This window comes from Taudactylus pleione, unplaced genomic scaffold, assembly GCF_031769625.1.
Source record: "Taudactylus pleione unplaced genomic scaffold, aTauple2 ptg001020l, whole genome shotgun sequence".
Classification (NCBI taxonomy): Eukaryota; Metazoa; Chordata; class Amphibia; order Anura; family Myobatrachidae; genus Taudactylus; species Taudactylus pleione.
The window spans coordinates 788,175-808,782 of record NW_028285421.1 but is presented as its reverse complement, the minus strand read 5'-3'; the positions used below and the strand labels follow the sequence as shown (position 1 = coordinate 808,782).

Sequence of the window (20,608 nt, the reverse complement as noted above, 5' to 3'; positions counted from 1 at the left end):
TTTTTTAGTCTTTCAAACTTTTTTTGTTATAAAATTTGTATTTGTTGTATTTTGGTAAAGTTTACAGAAAGCAGCAGGTGATAGGAATTAATGTATAAATGAATCATTGATGGAATATAAAATAAATAAAATGATCACATAGGACAGATGTGAGAGTCCATAAATAACTGAAGACTATTTGGGTGACAATGTTGGGAAGTGAGATTTGGGATAGGGAAAGATATAGCTGTAGGGTGATGCAAAGTATTCTGGGAATTTACCTCTTTTTTGACCAGGCGTTCCCTGTTATGGATGATACCCCAGGTGGCGATGCCGATCAGGACAAGCTTTGGTTGGCTCCAACTGAAATCCCGCACAGCCTCTCCCACATATTTCATCACCCCAGCATGAGTACCGCCGGTAATGATCCAGGCACCTGAATGGAGAGACAAGCACAAGTGTCAGTGCCAGAAGATGAAAGGTGCACCCTGGGGGGAACTCCTGTGATGGGATCCTTACACCCCGCCCCACAAGCTCATTTTAAACACTATCCTACTAAATCACACATGGCCATTGTGAAAGCTTAGTTTATAAGAAACGTTATATGTTACATTATTCCATATTTACAGTTAGTGTGTTCAACACATAATATGTTTTATAGTGCAGTCCAATGCATGACCTGTGAACACAATTATATATAGTAAATGAGTTGAGTTTTCTTTAAGACAACTCCCTGCAAAACCTGTTTTTCATAAGACTCTGACCATTTATGTATAATTCTGTGCTAAGGATAAGACCAGATCCAAATATGGGTAAGAGTGGAGACGATAAACATCCCATAACATAATAAATTACAAATTCTTAACTATATTGGATTGTAGTCGATTACTTTATGCAACAATAGAACACCTAATTTATAAATAGTTTTGAACACCTTCTTCCTATGGTGGGTAGACTCTATGGGACCTATTTATTTACATTATTTTTAGTAAAATAAAGTGATAAAGGCTGTTTTGTGTTTTCACACCCTTTTCACATTATTTTAGTAACACCTAAATTTACTAAAGGACAATTGGAGTAGAATTCGTAAAATTCTACTCCAAGCCCTAATTATCAATTTTTTTTAGTAAGCAGAACACATTTCCCATAATTTTAATGGGAAATGTGATCTGGCCAAAGTTACTAAAAATAGTGAAAAAATACCGGGGGAAGCCCTGTGATAATAACGCCACCTGGAGGAGCCGTTATCCAGGGTCTTCCCCGGTTACTGTACTCCTGCTCTGATCTAACAGGCAGAGCAGAGCCCGGAGCCAGCCCCAGTGATTAGCTGTGTGGTCTAAACAGATCACAAACTGAAAATATATTAAAAAAAAGAACTTACCTGTGTCCAGGGCTGGTGATCGGTGCTTGGTGATGTCCTCCATGGGCTCTGGTCAGCTGGTCTCCCAGCTCCTGCACTGTGAACCTGGTCATCTGCTGCATAGAACAGCTGACCAGGTCACAGTGCAGGATGGGAGACCAGCTGACCAGAGCACGGGGAGAACATCAACAGAGCATCGATAACCTGACCGGATGTAAGAGAAAATAAAGGGAGGGAAGGTTGCAGATGGGTCAGCCCCGGTGGTCCGCAACAAGGGGGGATCAAGGGGGAGTGTAGCGGCATATGTGCGGCACCCCTTGGCTGCGGAGGGAATTCGCAGGGACAAAGCTTTATCGAAAGCTTTGTCCCTGCAAAGGATTTTTAATAAATCCCTGTGATATTGCCTGAATAATGTGGATTGTAGTAAATATGCCCCTGTATAATTTATATACTTGTATGAGTAGTGTCCTCACCTTTCACTGACTGTACCACTGCAGATCATTGTTGTTTACTATTTATTTATGTAGCACCTCCAATATACGCAGCACTGTACAGAAAATATACAGCATTCATATCAGTCCCTGCCCAAATGAAACAAGAGCACCTGCAGGAAACTCTCTCAAACATGGGAAGAACATACAAGATGAGCCATGACCAGGAATTGAACTCATAACCTCGGTGCAGTAAGGTAGTAATACTTTCCATAAAGCCTTCAAAACCCTGTATACATTATTAGTAACCTCGGTGCCGATCTGACTTAGGGGTAAATTTACTCAGAATCGAGTGTGGACGAGTTAGCATTCTCTGGAGAGTTTTGCCATTTTTTGCAACTCAGAAATTTACTAACATCTAACTGGGGAGAGAAGTCTCATTTGCTACAGGACAACTAGGGAGAGTTAGCAAAGATGTTTCATTTCACCATTGGCCAAACTCACGAACCATTTCTCTACTAAAGATAGGATTCAGGAATTTACCAATAATCGAGTTTTATAACATTTACGAGAATGGGTAAAATCGTGTCCATAATCGGGAAACCAATTCACCTGCCTGTGAGATACGAGATTGCAGAAACATACATAGATCAGTGTGATCCATGTATGTTTCTGCCTGTAAATAGCCAAAAAAGTGTTGAAATGTAAAAAAGAAAATGATGTGGGGTCTCCCCATGGTGAAAGGGTTCCCTGTCTGTAACATTACACTCTGGTAAGTTTGAGCCCGGTGCTAGTTTTAACCCGGGACCCCCCCACACCATTTTTTCACAGAGCCCAGTGCTGGTTCATAAAATACGGAGGCATCTAACACATTTTGTCCCCCATATATTTAGAACCAGGACTGGCTCAGGAGCCCAGGGATGGTTATGCTTTTGGGGTGGAACCACACATATTTTTTTTATTTTTTTTTTATATTTTTTTTATTAAAAAATACACACATTCAACCTGCACATACCTCGCTGATATGTGCAGGCTGCATGTTTAGGTGTGTTTGGCTGCAGTCAGACACAAGGAACTCGCCAGAGAAAACTCGATCTCATTCACCATCAAAAACTTGATTCAGCCAAACTCGATTCTAAGTAAATTTGTGAATTTGATTTTACAAAACTCTCCAGAGTTCCGGCAAAGCTCAAGTTTGTAATTGAGCAAACTTGGGACAAACTCGATTTAAATTTACCCCTTAGGGCCGATTTCAATTAAGTGTGAAATCTGATAATTTTTGACAAGAAAAATGAGAATTCTGAAGAGTTTTGCCAAAAAAATGCGAAAATAGGTGAAAAAGTCAGGAAATTATGTCTGTTCCCCAAAAAATGGCTAACGTACATCGGAAAATAATTTAGAAGTGTATTATTGGCTGTAATTTAGGCTACTTAAATTGCGTCGGTTAGCTGTAATTTGCGTATATACTTTTTTTTTTTAAATGATACAAAGCTATTTTTTCCAGGAAATTACTGTTCCACATAAATTGGGGTACATTAAAATGGGTGTAAGTATAGTTTAGTGTCGTAAAAGCGCACTTTTAAAATCCATTAAAAAAGCACCTGCTGCAACCAGGTGCAATGTTTAAAACACTTGATGGATCCATATGGAAATCCCCCCCGAAATACCAGACCCAATACGTTAAACCCACTATTAATTATTTTTTTTAGACCAAAACTTTGACAGGTAGTTTTTCACCAAATTACGCAACTTTCCAAAAAAATTTAGGTTAATTTATCATTAGGGAAGGGGTGTCCAAAGGGTACTGAAAGAAATCCCCACATTTTAAGTAAAAAATAGGGATTTTGCTTTTTTTTTTTCACCTGGTCTGAGGTGGTGAAAACTTTTTGCCTGTTTTTCACTGAGGAGCTCAAGCTCAAAGTTTTTTCTCTCCAATTATTAATCATTGTTGTTTGAAAGTTTCATAGAAACTTTGATGTTGTAGATTTTGACCAGCAAATTATTATTTCCTGTTCTACTGTAGGGATCAGACTCAATAATCCATTTCTTGTCCAGCCAGGGAATAAACATTCCCATGTTCTGGAAATAAAGAATCTTTTCCTTGTCTGAAGCTCAGCATTATGGAAAGAGGATGATGGAGGACAGCAGATAAGTGGGAGAGAAATGGACAGAATAAGAGGACAAGACTGGCAGGGAAAAGCATTGTGGAGATACATGAGGCCTCCTCACCTGTGCTCTCTGCTGCTTTCACAAGACCCCGACTGAACTGCTCTTTCAGCCTTGGGCTGATGCTGAAGTTTTTGGCCCCTCCGGTCACTGATATCAGAAGATTGGGTGCACTGAGACCCCATTGTTTAGTCATGAGGTCATACAATATGCTGGGTGTAGTGTCACATGATGCCCGCACATACTGTAGAAAAACATAGGCCAGTGTGAGATACTTATACACTGTATTCAGACAAACAGTAGGTATGATCTGTAAAATGAGCTTTTAGTGCCATGGGTGATGCCCTAAATGTGTCAGACCCCCCACAATGCCCTAGAAGACATTCTGAATCTTGCACTCACCTTTGCCCATGTTAGGGTGGTTCCTGTGAAGGTCATAACTCCATAGGAGTCACTAGGGTATTCTCTGACATGTTTCTGATGACTACATGTGGTTTCTGGAGCTGGGATATTCTGGTCATTGCTCTCTCTGGTTTGGCCACAGCCACTGGTCTCTCTGAGTGAGGAATAGTGAAATGGTGACAGGTTTCCTGGTGTCATTACAGGTGGGGGATACATGATATAGATCCACATTCATTGCAATAAATAATTAATGGATTCAGATTCTTCCAAAATACATGAAAAATTACCTGCCCACGAGAGATTCAGACCAATCACAGTACATGGAACCATAAAGTAGCCAATCAGTAAGCTGTATAACTATGCACCCTGCATCTCCTACAAATCTGTGTATTCAGTACTAGCATAGATACCTGATTATTATTATCCCTTATAGCTTACATATTTTATACCATCACTAAAAAAACATTGACTGGCGCAAAATATCTCTGGTATATTATACCTGCATTCAGCATGTTGTCTTTTATTAAGATGGAATAAAATTGTGGACATGGTCAGAATGCTGACAGTCTCTTTTCATGTGAATTTATCCATAGAACTAACATTAACTGTAATCCTAACCATCACAGTAACCCTAATGTTAATGCTATTCCTATTGGTGACCTCAACCATAATGGTAACCATAATTAACCCTAACAGTAACCCTAATGCTATTCCTAATGGTAACTCTAATAGTAACACTAATGTTAATGCTATTCCTAATGGTAACCTTAACTAACCCTAATATTAACCCTAATTCTAATGCTATTCCTAATGGTAACCTCAACCATAATGGTAACCATAACTAACCCTCACAGTAACCCTAACACAAATGCTAATCCTAATAGTAACCCTAATGCTAACTCTAACTAACCCAATTAGTAACCCTAATGATAATTGTCACAACAAAACACAGGAAACTTTGGTAAGAGGGCTGGAAGTTGGGGTACTATGGTGTGGAGTGACAGCAGATGAAGAGGAAGTAGGTGTGTCTTCCTCCTTAGCTAGATCTGAGTGTTGGTGAGACCTGACCAGATGCGCAGAGTCTAACCCACTTGTGGTTTTCACCAGTGACCCCTCCAATTGGGATTTGGGCTCCACGGCACCCACTGGGCAGGTCACTGCCCTCTGGTCAGGTACCCAGAAACTAGCAATGAGACAAAGTGGCAGGGTAGAGAAAGATAACTACCCACACTGGGAATTAAATCGTAGAGAACACACTGGTGAGAGACACATAGAGAATGTACTTAAACAATGACTCGTATAGGGAGTACACTGGAAAATTGCACATAAAGGATTCACTGCAAATTGACACATAAAAGATTCACTAGAGATTAACTTGTAGGAGGTACACTGGGGAATATTGCTGAGACTAGAGAAAATGTATTGAGCGCACTTGTAATCCAGGTGCAGGAGAGGATACGACATGCATTTAGGAACCAGAGGCAAGATAGGGTACTGAGGGTACTTGTATCCAGATGAAGGTTAGGGTACTGGATGCACTTGAGATCCAGAGGCTGTACAGGGTACTGAGAAAGTACACAGGAGATCAGCACAGAGGTAATAAAGTATAACACTAGGGATCAGCATGTGAGTTGAATAATATAACACAAAAGATCAGCATGAGAGCTGAAATAGCTAACACTGGGAGTCAGTGTGAGAGCTGTAAAATATAACATAAGGGATTAGCATGAGAGCTGAAATATATAACACAAGGGATAAGCGTGAAAGCTGAAATATATAACACTAGGGATCAGCATGAGAGCTGAAATATATAACACTAGGGATCAGCGTGAAAGCTGAAATAAATAACACTAGGGATCAGCATGAAAGCTGAAATAAATAACACTAGGGATCAGCATGAAAGCTGAAGTAAATAACACTAGGGATCAGTGTGAGAGCTGAACACCAGAAATCATCATGAGAGCTGAACACCAGAAATCATCATGAGAGCTGAAAACCAGAAATCATCATGAAAGCTGAACACCAGAAATCATCATGAGAGCTGAAAACCAGATATCAGCGTGAGAGCTGAACACCACAAATCAGCATGAGAGCTGAACACCAGAAATCAGCATGAGAGCTGAACACCAGAAATCAGCGTGAGAGCTGAACACCAGATATCAGCCTGAGAGCTGAACACCAGAAATCATCATGAGAGCTGAACACCAGAAATCATCATGAGAGATGAGCACCAGAAATCATCATGAGAGCTGAACACCAGATATCAGCGTGAGAGCTGAACACCAGATATCAGTGTGAGAGCTGAACACCAGAAATCATTATGAGAGCTGAACACCAGAAATCATTATGAGAGCTGAACACCAGAAATCATTATGAGAGCTGAACACCAGAAATCATCATGAGAGCTGAACACCAGATATCAGCGTGAGAGCTGAATACCAGATATCATCATGAGAGCTGAACACCAGAAATCAGCATGAGAGCTGAACACCAGAAATCATCATGAGAGCTGAACACCAGATACCAGCATGAGAGCTGAACACCAGAAATCATTATGAGAGCTGAACACCAGAAATCATCATGAGAGCTGAACACCAGATATCAGCGTGAGAGCTGAATACCAGATATCATCATGAGAGCTGAACACCAGAAATCATTATGAGAGCTGAACACCAGAAATCATTATGAGAGCTGAACACCAGAAATCATCATGAGAGCTGAACACCAGATATCAGCGTGAGAGCTGAATACCAGATATCATCATGAGAGCTGAACACCAGAAATCATTATGAGAGCTGAACACCAGAAATCATCATGAGAGCTGAACACCAGATATCAGCGTGAGAGTTGAATACCAGATATCATCATGAGAGCTGAACACCAGAAATCATTATGAGAGCTGAACACCAGAAATCATCATGAGAGCTGAACACCAGATATCAGCGTGAGAGCTGAATACCAGATATCATCATGAGAGCTGAACACCAGAAGTCAGCATGAGAGCTGAACACCAGAAATCATCATGAGAGCTGAACACCAGATACCAGCATGAGAGCTGAACACCAGAAATCAGTGTGAGAGCTGAACACCTAAAATCAGCGTGAGAGCTGAACACCAAAAATCAGCATGAGAGCTGAACACCTGAAATCAGCGTAAGAGCTGAACACCAGAAATCATCATGAGAGCTGAACACCAGGAATCATCATGAGAGCTGAACACCAGATATCAGCGTGAGAGCTGAACACCAGAAAACAGCATGAGAGCTGAACACCAGAAATCAGCATGAGAGCTGAAAACCAGAAATCATCATGAGAGCTGAACACCAGAAATCATCATGAGAGCTGAAAACCAGATATCAGCGTGAGAGCTGAACACCACAAATCATCATGAGAGCTGAACACCAGAAATCATCATGAGAGCTGAAAACCAGAAATCATCATGAGAGCTGAACACCAGAAATCATCATGAGAGCTGAAAACCAGATATCAGCGTGAAAGCTGAACACCACAAATCAGCATGAGAGCTGAACACCAGAAATCAGCATGAGAGCTGAACACCAGAAATCAGCGTGAGAGCTGAACACCAGATATCAGCCTGAGAGCTGAACACTAGAAATCATCATGAGAGCTGAACACCAGAAATCATCATGAGAGCTGAGCACCAGAAATCATCATGAGAGCTGAATACCAGATATCAGCGTGAGAGCTGAACACCAGATATCAGCGTGAGAGCTGAACACCAGAAATCATTATGAGAGCTGAACACCAGAAATCATTATGAGAGCTGAACACCAGAAATCATCATGAGAGCTGAACACCAGATATCAGCGTGAGAGCTGAACACCAGATATCATCATGAGAGCTGAACACAAGAAATCAGCATGAGAGCTGAACACCAGAAATCATCATGAGAGCTGAACACCAGATACCAGCATGAGAGCTGAACACCAGAAATCAGTGTGAGAGCTGAACACCTAAAATCAGCATGAGAGCTGAACACCAAAAATCAGCGTGAGAGCTGAACACCTGAAATCAGCGTAAGAGCTGAACACCAGAAATCATCATGAGAGCTGAACACCAGATACCAGCATGAGAGCTGAACACCAGAAATCAGCGTGAGAGCTGAACACCAGATATCAGCGTGAGAGCTGAACACCAGAAATCATTATGAGAGCTGAACACCAGAAATCAGCCTGAGAGCTGAACACCAGAAATCATCATGAGAGCTGAACACCAGAAATCATCATGAGAGCTGAACACCAGATATCAGCGTGAGAGCTGAATACCAGATATCATCATGAGAGCTGAACACCAGAAATCAGCATGAGAGCTGAACACCAGAAATCATCATGAGAGCTGAACACCAGATACCAGCATGAGAGCTGAACACCAGAAATCAGTGTGAGAGCTGAACACCTAAAATCAGCATGAGAGCTGAACACCAAAAATCAGCATGAGAGCTGAACACCTGAAATCAGCGTAAGAGCTGAACACCAGAAATCATCATGAGAGCTGAACACCAGGAATCATCATGAGAGCTGAACACCAGATATCAGCGTGAGAGCTGAACACCAGAAAACAGCATGAGAGCTGAACACCAGAAATCAGCATGAGAGCTGAAAACCAGAAATCATCATGAGAGCTGAACACCAGAAATCATCATGAGAGCTGAAAACCAGATATCAGCGTGAGAGCTGAACACCACAAATCATCATGAGAGCTGAACACCAGAAATCATCATGAGAGCTGAAAACCAGAAATCATCATGAGAGCTGAACACCAGAAATCATCATGAGAGCTGAAAACCAGATATCAGCGTGAGAGCTGAACACCACAAATCAGCATGAGAGCTGAACACCAGAAATCAGCATGAGAGCTGAACACCAGAAATCAGCGTGAGAGCTGAACACCAGATATCAGCCTGAGAGCTGAACACTAGAAATCATCATGAGAGCTGAACACCAGAAATCATCATGAGAGCTGAGCACCAGAAATCATCATGAGAGCTGAACACCAGATATCAGCGTGAGAGCTGAACACCAGATATCAGCGTGAGAGCTGAACACCAGAAATCATTATGAGAGCTGAACACCAGAAATCATTATGAGAGCTGAACACCAGAAATCATCAAGAGAGCTGAACACCAGATATCAGCGTGAGAGCTGAACACCAGATATCATCATGAGAGCTGAACACCAGAAATCAGCATGAGAGCTGAACACCAGAAATCAGCATGAGAGCTGAACACCTGAAATCAGCATGAGAGCTGAACACCAGAAATCAGTGTGAGAGCTGAACACCAGAAATCATCATGAGAGCTGAACACCAGGAATCATCATGAGAGCTGAACACCAGATATCAGCGTGAGAGCTGAACACCAGAAAACAGCATGAGAGCTGAACACCAGAAATCAGCATGAGAGCTGAAAACCAGAAATCATCATGAGAGCTGAACACCAGAAATCATCATGAGAGCTGAAAACCAGATATCAGCGTGAGAGCTGAACACCACAAATCATCATGAGAGCTGAACACCAGAAATCATCATGAGAGCTGAAAACCAGAAATCATCATGAGAGCTGAACACCAGAAATCATCATGAGAGCTGAAAACCAGATATCAGCATGAGAGCTGAACACCACAAATCAGCATGAGAGCTGAACACCAGAAATCAGCATGAGAGCTGAACACCAGAAATCAGCGTGAGAGCTGAACACCAGATATCAGCCTGAGAGCTGAACACTAGAAATCATCATGAGAGCTGAACACCAGAAATCATCATGAGAGCTGAGCACCAGAAATCATCATGAGAGCTGAACACCAGATATCAGCGTGAGAGCTGAACACCAGATATCAGCGTGAGAGCTGAACACCAGAAATCATTATGAGAGCTGAACACCAGAAATCATTATGAGAGCTGAACACCAGAAATCATCATGAGAGCTGAACACCAGATATCAGCGTGAGAGCTGAACACCAGATATCATCATGAGAGCTGAACACCAGAAATCAGCATGAGAGCTGAACACCAGAAATCATCATGAGAGCTGAACACCAGATACCAGCATGAGAGCTGAACACCAGAAATCAGTGTGAGAGCTGAACACCTAAAATCAGCATGAGAGCTGAACACCAAAAATCAGCGTGAGAGCTGAACACCTGAAATCAGCGTAAGAGCTGAACACCAGAAATCATCATGAGAGCTGAACACCAGGAATCATCATGAGAGCTGAACACCAGATATCAGCGTGAGAACTGAACACCAGAAAACAGCATGAGAGCTGAACACCAGAAATCAGCATGAGAGCTGAACACCATAAATCATCATGAGAGCTGAACACCAGATATCAGCATGAGAGCTGAAATAAATAACACTAGGGATCAGCATGAAAGCTGAAGTAAATAACACTAGGGATCAGTGTGAGAGCTGAACACCAGAAATCATCATGAGAGCTGAACACCAGAAATCATCATGAGAGCTGAAAACCAGAAATCATCATGAAAGCTGAACACCAGAAAACATCATGAGAGCTGAAAAACAGATATCAGCGTGAGAGCTGAACACCACAAATCAGCATGAGAGCTGAACACCAGAAATCAGCATGAGAGCTGAACACCAGAAATCAGCGTGAGAGCTGAACACCAGATATCAGCCTGAGAGCTGAACACCAGAAATCATCATGAGAGCTGAACACCAGAAATCATCATGAGAGCTGAGCACCAGAAATCATCATGAGAGCTGAACACCAGATATCAGCGTGAGAGCTGAACACCAGATATCAGCGTGAGAGCTGAACACCAGAAATCATTATGAGAGCTGAACACCAGAAATCATTATGAGAGCTGAACACCAGAAATCATTATGAGAGCTGAACACCAGAAATCATCATGAGAGCTGAACACCAGATATCAGCGTGAGAGCTGAATACCAGATATCATCATGAGAGCTGAACACCAGAAATCAGCATGAGAGCTGAACACCAGAAATCATCATGAGAGCTGAACACCAGATACCAGCATGAGAGCTGAACACCAGAAATCAGTGTGAGAGCTGAACACCTAAAATCAGCGTGAGAGCTGAACACCAAAAATCAGCATGAGAGCTGAACACCTGAAATCAGCGTAAGAGCTGAACACCAGAAATCATCATGAGAGCTGAACACCAGGAATCATCATGAGAGCTGAACACCAGATATCAGCGTGAGAGCTGAACACCAGAAAACAGCATGAGAGCTGAACACCAGAAATCAGCATGAGAGCTGAAAACCAGAAATCATCATGAGAGCTGAACACCAGAAATCATCATGAGAGCTGAAAACCAGATATCAGCGTGAGAGCTGAACACCACAAATCATCATGAGAGCTGAACACCAGAAATCATCATGAGAGCTGAAAACCAGAAATCATCATGAGAGCTGAACACCAGAAATCATCATGAGAGCTGAAAACCAGATATCAGCGTGAGAGCTGAACACCACAAATCAGCATGAGAGCTGAACACCAGAAATCAGCATGAGAGCTGAACACCAGAAATCAGCGTGAGAGCTGAACACCAGATATCAGCCTGAGAGCTGAACACTAGAAATCATCATGAGAGCTGAACACCAGAAATCATCATGAGAGCTGAGCACCAGAAATCATCATGAGAGCTGAACACCAGATATCAGCGTGAGAGCTGAACACCAGATATCAGCGTGAGAGCTGAACACCAGAAATCATTATGAGAGCTGAACACCAGAAATCATTATGAGAGCTGAACACCAGAAATCATCATGAGAGCTGAACACCAGATATCAGCATGAGAGCTGAACACCAGATATCATCATGAGAGCTGAACACCAGAAATCAGCATGAGAGCTGAACACCAGAAATCATCATGAGAGCTGAACACCAGATACCAGCATGAGAGCTGAACACCAGAAATCAGTGTGAGAGCTGAACACCTAAAATCAGCATGAGAGCTGAACACCAAAAATCAGCGTGAGAGCTGAACACCTGAAATCAGCGTAAGAGCTGAACACCAGAAATCATCATGAGAGCTGAACACCAGGAATCATCATGAGAGCTGAACACCAGATATCAGCGTGAGAACTGAACACCAGAAAACAGCATGAGAGCTGAACACCAGAAATCAGCATGAGAGCTGAACACCATAAATCATCATGAGAGCTGAACACCAGATATCAGCATGAGAGCTGAAATAAATAACACTAGGGATCAGCATGAAAGCTGAAGTAAATAACACTAGGGATCAGTGTGAGAGCTGAACACCAGAAATCATCATGAGAGCTGAACACCAGAAATCATCATGAGAGCTGAAAACCAGAAATCATCATGAAAGCTGAACACCAGAAATCATCATGAGAGCTGAAAACCAGATATCAGCGTGAGAGCTGAACACCACAAATCAGCATGAGAGCTGAACACCAGAAATCAGCATGAGAGCTGAACACCAGAAATCAGCGTGAGAGCTGAACACCAGATATCAGCCTGAGAGCTGAACACCAGAAATCATCATGAGAGCTGAACACCAGAAATCATCATGAGAGCTGAGCACCAGAAATCATCATGAGAGCTGAACACCAGATATCAGCGTGAGAGCTGAACACCAGATATCAGCGTGAGAGCTGAACACCAGAAATCATTATGAGAGCTGAACACCAGAAATCATTATGAGAGCTGAACACCAGAAATCATTATGAGAGCTGAACACCAGAAATCATCATGAGAGCTGAACACCAGATATCAGCGTGAGAGCTGAATACCAGATATCATCATGAGAGCTGAACACCAGAAATCAGCATGAGAGCTGAACACCAGAAATCATCATGAGAGCTGAACACCAGATACCAGCATGAGAGCTGAACACCAGAAATCAGTGTGAGAGCTGAACACCTAAAATCAGCGTGAGAGCTGAACACCAAAAATCAGCATGAGAGCTGAACACCTGAAATCAGCGTAAGAGCTGAACACCAGAAATCATCATGAGAGCTGAACACCAGGAATCATCATGAGAGCTGAACACCAGATATCAGCGTGAGAGCTGAACACCAGAAAACAGCATGAGAGCTGAACACCAGAAATCAGCATGAGAGCTGAAAACCAGAAATCATCATGAGAGCTGAACACCAGAAATCATCATGAGAGCTGAAAACCAGATATCAGCGTGAGAGCTGAACACCACAAATCATCATGAGAGCTGAACACCAGAAATCATCATGAGAGCTGAAAACCAGAAATCATCATGAGAGCTGAACACCAGAAATCATCATGAGAGCTGAAAACCAGATATCAGCGTGAGAGCTGAACACCACAAATCAGCATGAGAGCTGAACACCAGAAATCAGCATGAGAGCTGAACACAAGAAATCAGCGTGAGAGCTGAACACCAGATATCAGCCTGAGAGCTGAACACTAGAAATCATCATGAGAGCTGAACACCAGAAATCATCATGAGAGCTGAGCACCAGAAATCATCATGAGAGCTGAACACCAGATATCAGCGTGAGAGCTGAACACCAGATATCAGCGTGAGAGCTGAACACCAGAAATCATTATGAGAGCTGAACACCAGAAATCATTATGAGAGCTGAACACCAGAAATCATCATGAGAGCTGAACACCAGATATCAGCGTGAGAGCTGAACACCAGATATCATCATGAGAGCTGAACACCAGAAATCAGCATGAGAGCTGAACACCAGAAATCATCATGAGAGCTGAACACCAGATACCAGCATGAGAGCTGAACACCAGAAATCAGTGTGAGAGCTGAACACCTAAAATCAGCATGAGAGCTGAACACCAAAAATCAGCGTGAGAGCTGAACACCTGAAATCAGCATAAGAGCTGAACACCAGAAATCATCATGAGAGCTGAACACCAGGAATCATCATGAGAGCTGAACACCAGATATCAGCGTGAGAACTGAACACCAGAAAACAGCATGAGAGCTGAACACCAGAAATCAGCATGAGAGCTGAACACCATAAATCATCATGAGAGCTGAACACCAGATATCAGCATGAGAGCTGAACACCAGAAATCAGCATGAGAGCTGAACACCTGAAATCAGCATGAGAGCTGAACACCAGAAATCATCATGAGAGCTGAACACCAGATATCAACGTGAGAGCTGAACACCAGATATCAGCATGAGAGCTGAACACCAGATATCAGCATGAGAGCTGAACACCAGAAATCAGCATGAGAGCTGAACACCAGAAATCAGCATGAGATGAACACCAGAAATCAGCATGAGATGAACACCAGAAATCAGCATGAGGGATGAACATGCACACTAAGGTGGAGAAGCACCAGAGAGTATCTCAGCATGGAGTCTGGAGTGATGTAACAACCACAGTCACAGGAAAGTGAATGAAATCAACTTCCTCTTACCTGAAGTCTTGCTTTATACCCTTAGGTAGCCATCCATTGGAGGAGAGCATCAGCTGAGAGTTGGCAAGGCTACCACTGGATGAGGGACTAGTCAGGTGATAGAAGCTAACATTGCTGCACCTATGACCGCCAAAACTGGACCAAGATGCACACATGGAAATCCTAGCAGACCCTGGTGACCCTAGCACACCACCTGCTGCTGATCCCAGCATCTGACCATCAGGAAGATCAGGGGAAGCTGGTGCAATAGTGAGTAGTGGCCAATCCCAGACTACATCCTGACAGCTAATGCTATTCCTAATGGTAACTCTAACCAAACCAAATAGTTACCCTAATGCTAATGTTATCCCTAATAGTAACCCTAACCATAAACATAACCTTAACACTAATGCTATTCCTCATGGTAAACCCTAATGATAAACTTAACAATAATTCCATTCCTAAGGGTAACCCTAAAGCTAGCCCTTCATTTCATTTGTCAATATTTTACTTTAAGTGTCAACATCACAAAAATAGACTTTCTAGTGTGACCATTATGAATCTTGATATTGTCATCGTCCATTTCCTCACTGCATCCCCTGAATAACATAATGGTTCTCTGTTCTTGTTATTATGTCACCAAGTTGTAAAAATACAAGAAATTTATTGTTTTCTCAACTTATGTGTTTGCTAAATGGGAACATTTTGTGATGCATAGAATATGGTCCTATGTACATTACACTATTATAGTATATTATTATTATATTATTACATGGGGACTTCTGCCATGTTATCAAATGAGAGAAAAAGAGAAATACGATGCTTAGCACAGAAGAGCAGACCAAGCATTTGTTACAGGCAAATGGGTACAGAAATATATTTTTCCTATATTCATATTAATAGTGGTGAGAAAACATATAAATAAAGTCATTTATAAAGTAATTACCCTCCATCTGATGTTTGTAGGATATCAATCTTAATAACCTGTGAATAAAAGAAAAACAATGAAAAGACTAACAGTATAAGAGTGGTCAGTGAGGAGACAGTATAAGAGTGGTCAGTGAGGAGACAGTATAAGAGTGGTCAGTGAGGAGACAGTATAAGAGTGGTCAGTGAGGAGACAGTATAAGAGTGGTCAGTGAGGAGACAGTATAAGAGTGGTCAGTGAGGAGACAGTATAAGAGTGGTCAGTGAGGAGACAGTATAAGAGTGGTCAGTGAGGAGGAGACAGTATAAGAGTGATCAGTGAGGAGACAGTATAAGAGTGGTCAGTGAGGAGGAGACAGTATAGGAGAGGTCAGTGAGGAGACAGTATAAGAGTGGTCAGTGAGGAGACAGTATAAGAGTGGTCAGAGAGGAGACAATGTAAGAGTGGTCAGTGAGGAGACAGTATAAGAGTGGTCAGTATAGGAGTGGCTAGTGAAGAGGAGACAAAACAATAGTGGCCAGTGAGGAGGAAACATCACAAGAGTAGTCAATGACAAGGAGACATCACAAGCATAGCCAGTAAGAAGGAAATATCAGAAAAACGGTCAGTGAGGAGGAGACAGCACTAGAGTGGACATTGAACAGGAGACATTAGAAGAGCAGTTAGTGAGGAGAAAGAACAAGAGTGGCCAGTGATGAGGACATACTGTATTACAACACTGATCAGAGAGGATTAGTCATCACAAAATTGGCTAGTGATAAGAAAACACAAGAGTGTTCAGTGACAAGGATACTTTCAAAAAGGTGGTCAGTGAGGAGGAGAAATCACAAGAGTTTAAGGATGAGACAGTGTGAGCAGTTATAAAAGATATCACAGGGGTGGTCCATGAGTGATAGAAAGAACAAATGGTTATATTGAAGAAGATTTCACAAGAGTGGTCATAGAAAAGAAGACATCACAAGAGTGGTTAGTGAGAAAAAGAAGGTGACATCACAAGAGTGAGGAGTGAGGAGGAGACATCACAGGAGTGGTCAGTGAGAAGGAGACAGAACAGGATTTGTCATAGTGGAGGAGACAACACAACAATGGTCAGTGAAAAGAAAACAGCACAAGACTGGTCAAAAAGGGTCACCCTTATGATGAGACATCATAAGGGTGATCAGTACGAAGGAAACTGCACAACAGTGGTCATTGAGAAGGAGGCATCACAAGAATGGTTAAAAAGAAAGCACAAAAGTGGCCAGTGAGACATAACAAGAGTGGTCAGAGCTGAGGAGGAAATACAGCAGTGGTCAGTGAGAAGTCAGCACAAGGATGGTCAGTAATCACAAGAGTGTCAGAGAGAAAAATACATCAATAATGTGGTCATTGAGGAGAAGAAAGTGCAATAATGGTCATTGAGAATGAGAAATCACAAAACTGTGAGAAGGAAATATAAGAGTGGTGAGAAAGAAGGAAGGATCACAGTGGTGGTCCAAGAGGAAGAGGCAGAACAAGAATGTTCAGAATGGAGGAGACATTACAAAAGTGGTTAGTGAGAAGAAAATAGCACAAGAGTGGTCAGTGAGGAAGAAACATCAAAAGAGCGATCAATGAGAAGGAGACATCACAAGTGTGGTCAGAAAGATAAAGACATCACAAGAGAGGTCAATGAAAAGGAGCTAACACAAAAGTGGTGAGTGAGGAGACATCACAGAAGTGGTCAGTGAAGAAGATGCAGAGCAATATTGGTCAGAGTGAAAACACAAGAATGATCAAAAATGATGCAACATCATAAGAGTATTCTGTGAAAAGAAAACATCACAAAAGTGGTAATTCTGGAGGAGATTAATCATTATTATTATTATTATTATTATTATTATTATTATTAATTTATTTATTTATATGGTGCCACAAGGGGTCCACTGCACTTAACAAAGTACGAACACAGAAACCGTATAAACAAAATCACAAATGAAAGTGACATATAATACATAACATGGACATTGTTTATAAACATTGGTGCATCAGAGGTCATAATACTCAGGGCAGCAGAATAAAAAGTTTGGGAGCCATTTTAGGTATTGGTGAAGAGATGATGGTAGAAGTGAGGTAATGAAAAGCATATGAGGGAAGAGGGCCCTGCTCATGAGAGCTTACAGTATAATGGAAAGGGAAAGAAAGACAGGGGTGACACAGAGGGGAGAGACAATAACCAATGAGCATGGGCCAGTGAGTTAGGATGAGAGCTTGAAGGCTTTGATGAAGAAGTGGATCTTTAGAGCCTATTTGAAATTTTATAGAGGTGAAGAGTCTTATAGGGAGAGGGAAAGCATTCTAGAAGTTAGGAGCAGCACAAGCAAAATCTTAGAGGCTGGAGTGATAGGGCATAAATAGCTGGCCAAAGAGGCAGAATTCATGGGTGAAGTGAAGTGGATGGGTGGGAGTGTGAAGCAAGTTAAGGTCAGCAATGTAATGATTGGGTGAGGACTTTGTAAGTGAGTTTGAGAATTTTAAATTGAGTTCTGAATGGGAAGGGGAGCCAGTGAAGGGTTTGTAGGAGAGGGAAAGCAGAGGTAGAGTATTTGGAAAAGAAGATGAGCCAAGCAGCAGCATTGAAGACTGAATGTAGTGGAGACAGGTGGGAGTCAAGGAGGCCGAAGAAGAGGGGGTTGCAGTTATCAAGTCTTGGGATGATCAGTGTGTGGATGAGGGCCTTAGTTACTTTCAGGGTGAGAAAGGTTCTGATCCCGAAGATATTTTTGAGTTGGAAATGGCAGGACTTTAAGAGGTATTGGATGAATGGTTTGAAGGAGAGGGAGTAGCCAAGAATGACTCCAAGACAAAACACTTGTGGCTAGAGGACATGGTGGTGATGTCAATAGATATAGAAAATGTGGGAGGTGAGGGTATTTGGGAGGGTGGGAAGATTATTATCTCAGTCTTTGACATATTATGTTTAAGAAGGTTTACATTTAAGAAAGCAGTTGGACATCCAGGAGAAAATAGCTGATAGAGTTTTGTAGATACAAGTGAGGAGAGAGGGGGAGAGGTCAGGGGATGAGAGGTAGATCTGAGTGACTTCAGCATAGATATGATATTGGAGGCCAAAAAAACTGATAAGCCTATCTAAACAGGAAGTATATTATTATTAGGAGATGTCCAAGAACAGAAACATGGGGACACCTACTGGCAGAGAAAGTGGGGAGGAAGTGGAGTCATTAGAGGAGATTTAGTAAGAATGGTCAGAGCAGTAGGAAGACAGCCAGGAGAGAGCAGAGTCATGCAGACTGAGGGAGTGAAGGATTTGCAGGAGAAGATGGTGGTGCATAGTGTCTAAAGCAGCAGAGAGGTTGAGGAGAATAAGCAGAGAGTAGAAGAGTTTGGGTTTGGCAGCAAGGGAATCATTTCTGACTTTAGTGAGTGCAGTTTATATGGAATGGAGAGGTTGAAAGCCAGACTGAAATGAGTCCAGCAGGGAGTGGAAGGTAAGAAAGTCGAGGTGGTTGTAGACAATACACTCAAAGACTTTTTGTAGGAAAAACAGAGTAGAGACATAAGGCAGTAGCTAGAAAGAGTTTCAGAATAGAGGCTGGGTTTTGTAAGAATGGGGATGCAAGGCCATGTTTAAATGTAAAGGGGACAGTGCATGATGAGAGGAATAGTTTGAAGAGATGCTAGAGATGGGAATAGGCAAAAGGAGAGAAGGGATGGGGTCAAGGGGGAGGTGAAAGGGACTGGATTAGGGCCATGACTTCTATTCCAGATGCTGGGGAGAAAGTAAACAACATTGGTAAATTGGATGTGAAGTGACAGGGTGGAGAAAATGGGATGGGATGCTAAGGGTCTGGTGGGATGTGATGTCAGACTTATGGCTTCAATTTTATAATGTGAAGTGGGTGGCATAGACAAGAGCAGAAAGTGAGGAAGAGAGTCAAGGAAGGGAGAGCAGAGGAGGGACGAAAAGACAATGGGGGTTGGATAATTGGGAGGAGATAAGTGTCTTGAAATAAGACTGTTAGAGAGGGAAATAGCAGCACTGTATGTTGAGATCATACATTTGAGATGGAGGAAGTCAGCATTGGACAGTGATTTCCTCCACTAATGCTCAGCAGTACAATGACACTTTTGAAGCTACTGTATCTGGTGCATTTGGATGGCCAAGGTTGAGGTGTGGATCTGCAAGAGTGAGTAGCGATTGCCAGAGCAACAGAGTCAAGAGCAGAAGTAAGGGAGACCTTGTAGAGATAAACCACTTGGTCAGGGCAGGAGAGAAGGTCCATGGGGGAGAGAAGTGAGTCAAGCAGGAAAGATAAGGATTCATTGTCAGAAGCCACGCTTAGTGATTGTAGCCTTGAGAGGCAGAGGTAGAGAAAGGGTAATAAATAAGTTAAAAGAGAGAAGATGATGGCCACAGAGAGGAAATTGTGCATTAGTAAAATCAGAATTATCCCATCAGTGAGTGAAGACTAAATCAAGTGAGTATCCACTCACATGGGAGGGTGAGGAGGTCCATTGAGAGAAACCAAATTACATTGCAAGGGTAAGGAGTTTAGAGGCAGAGTGGTCAGTAGGGATGTCATTAGGAATATTAATGTCACCTAAGATGATGGAAGGAAGTTCTGAAAAGAGGAAGTGGGGGAGCCAGGAAGCAAAGTTGTCAAGGAATTTGGAAAGTGGGCCAGGGGGACAATAGATAGCTACATGAAGGTGAACATATCAGAAGAGGTGAATACTGTGTACCTTTAATTTGGAGAATAAGAGGGATGGAAAGAAGAGTATTTAGTAGGATCAAATGGAGGAATAAAGGACTCCTACACAACAACCATGATGACTCCCAGGCCAGTGGGTTTGAAAGAACACAAGGCCCTCAAAGGTGAGAGCTGTGGGAGAAGCGGTGCCTGAGGAGGAGATCCAGGTTTCAGTGTGGCTAGGAGGAACAGGGAGATAGAGATGAAGAGGTCATGGGTGAGGACCAGTTTATTACA

The 20,608-nt window shown here is 42.3% G+C and overlaps 1 protein-coding gene across 1 annotated transcript in view; it reads right to left on the bottom strand.

The window, feature by feature from the left end:
• LOC148454257 (transient receptor potential cation channel subfamily M member 2-like) overlaps positions 1-20,608 on the bottom strand; it is a 333,820-nt gene that overhangs the window by 311,387 nt on the left and 1,825 nt on the right. The window contains 5 exon segments of the mRNA XM_088461125.1: positions 261-415; positions 4,000-4,180; positions 4,339-4,492; positions 14,735-14,854; positions 15,660-15,697. Of these exon segments, the coding sequence (XP_088317251.1) occupies positions 261-415; positions 4,000-4,180; positions 4,339-4,492; positions 14,735-14,854; positions 15,660-15,697 (648 nt within the window).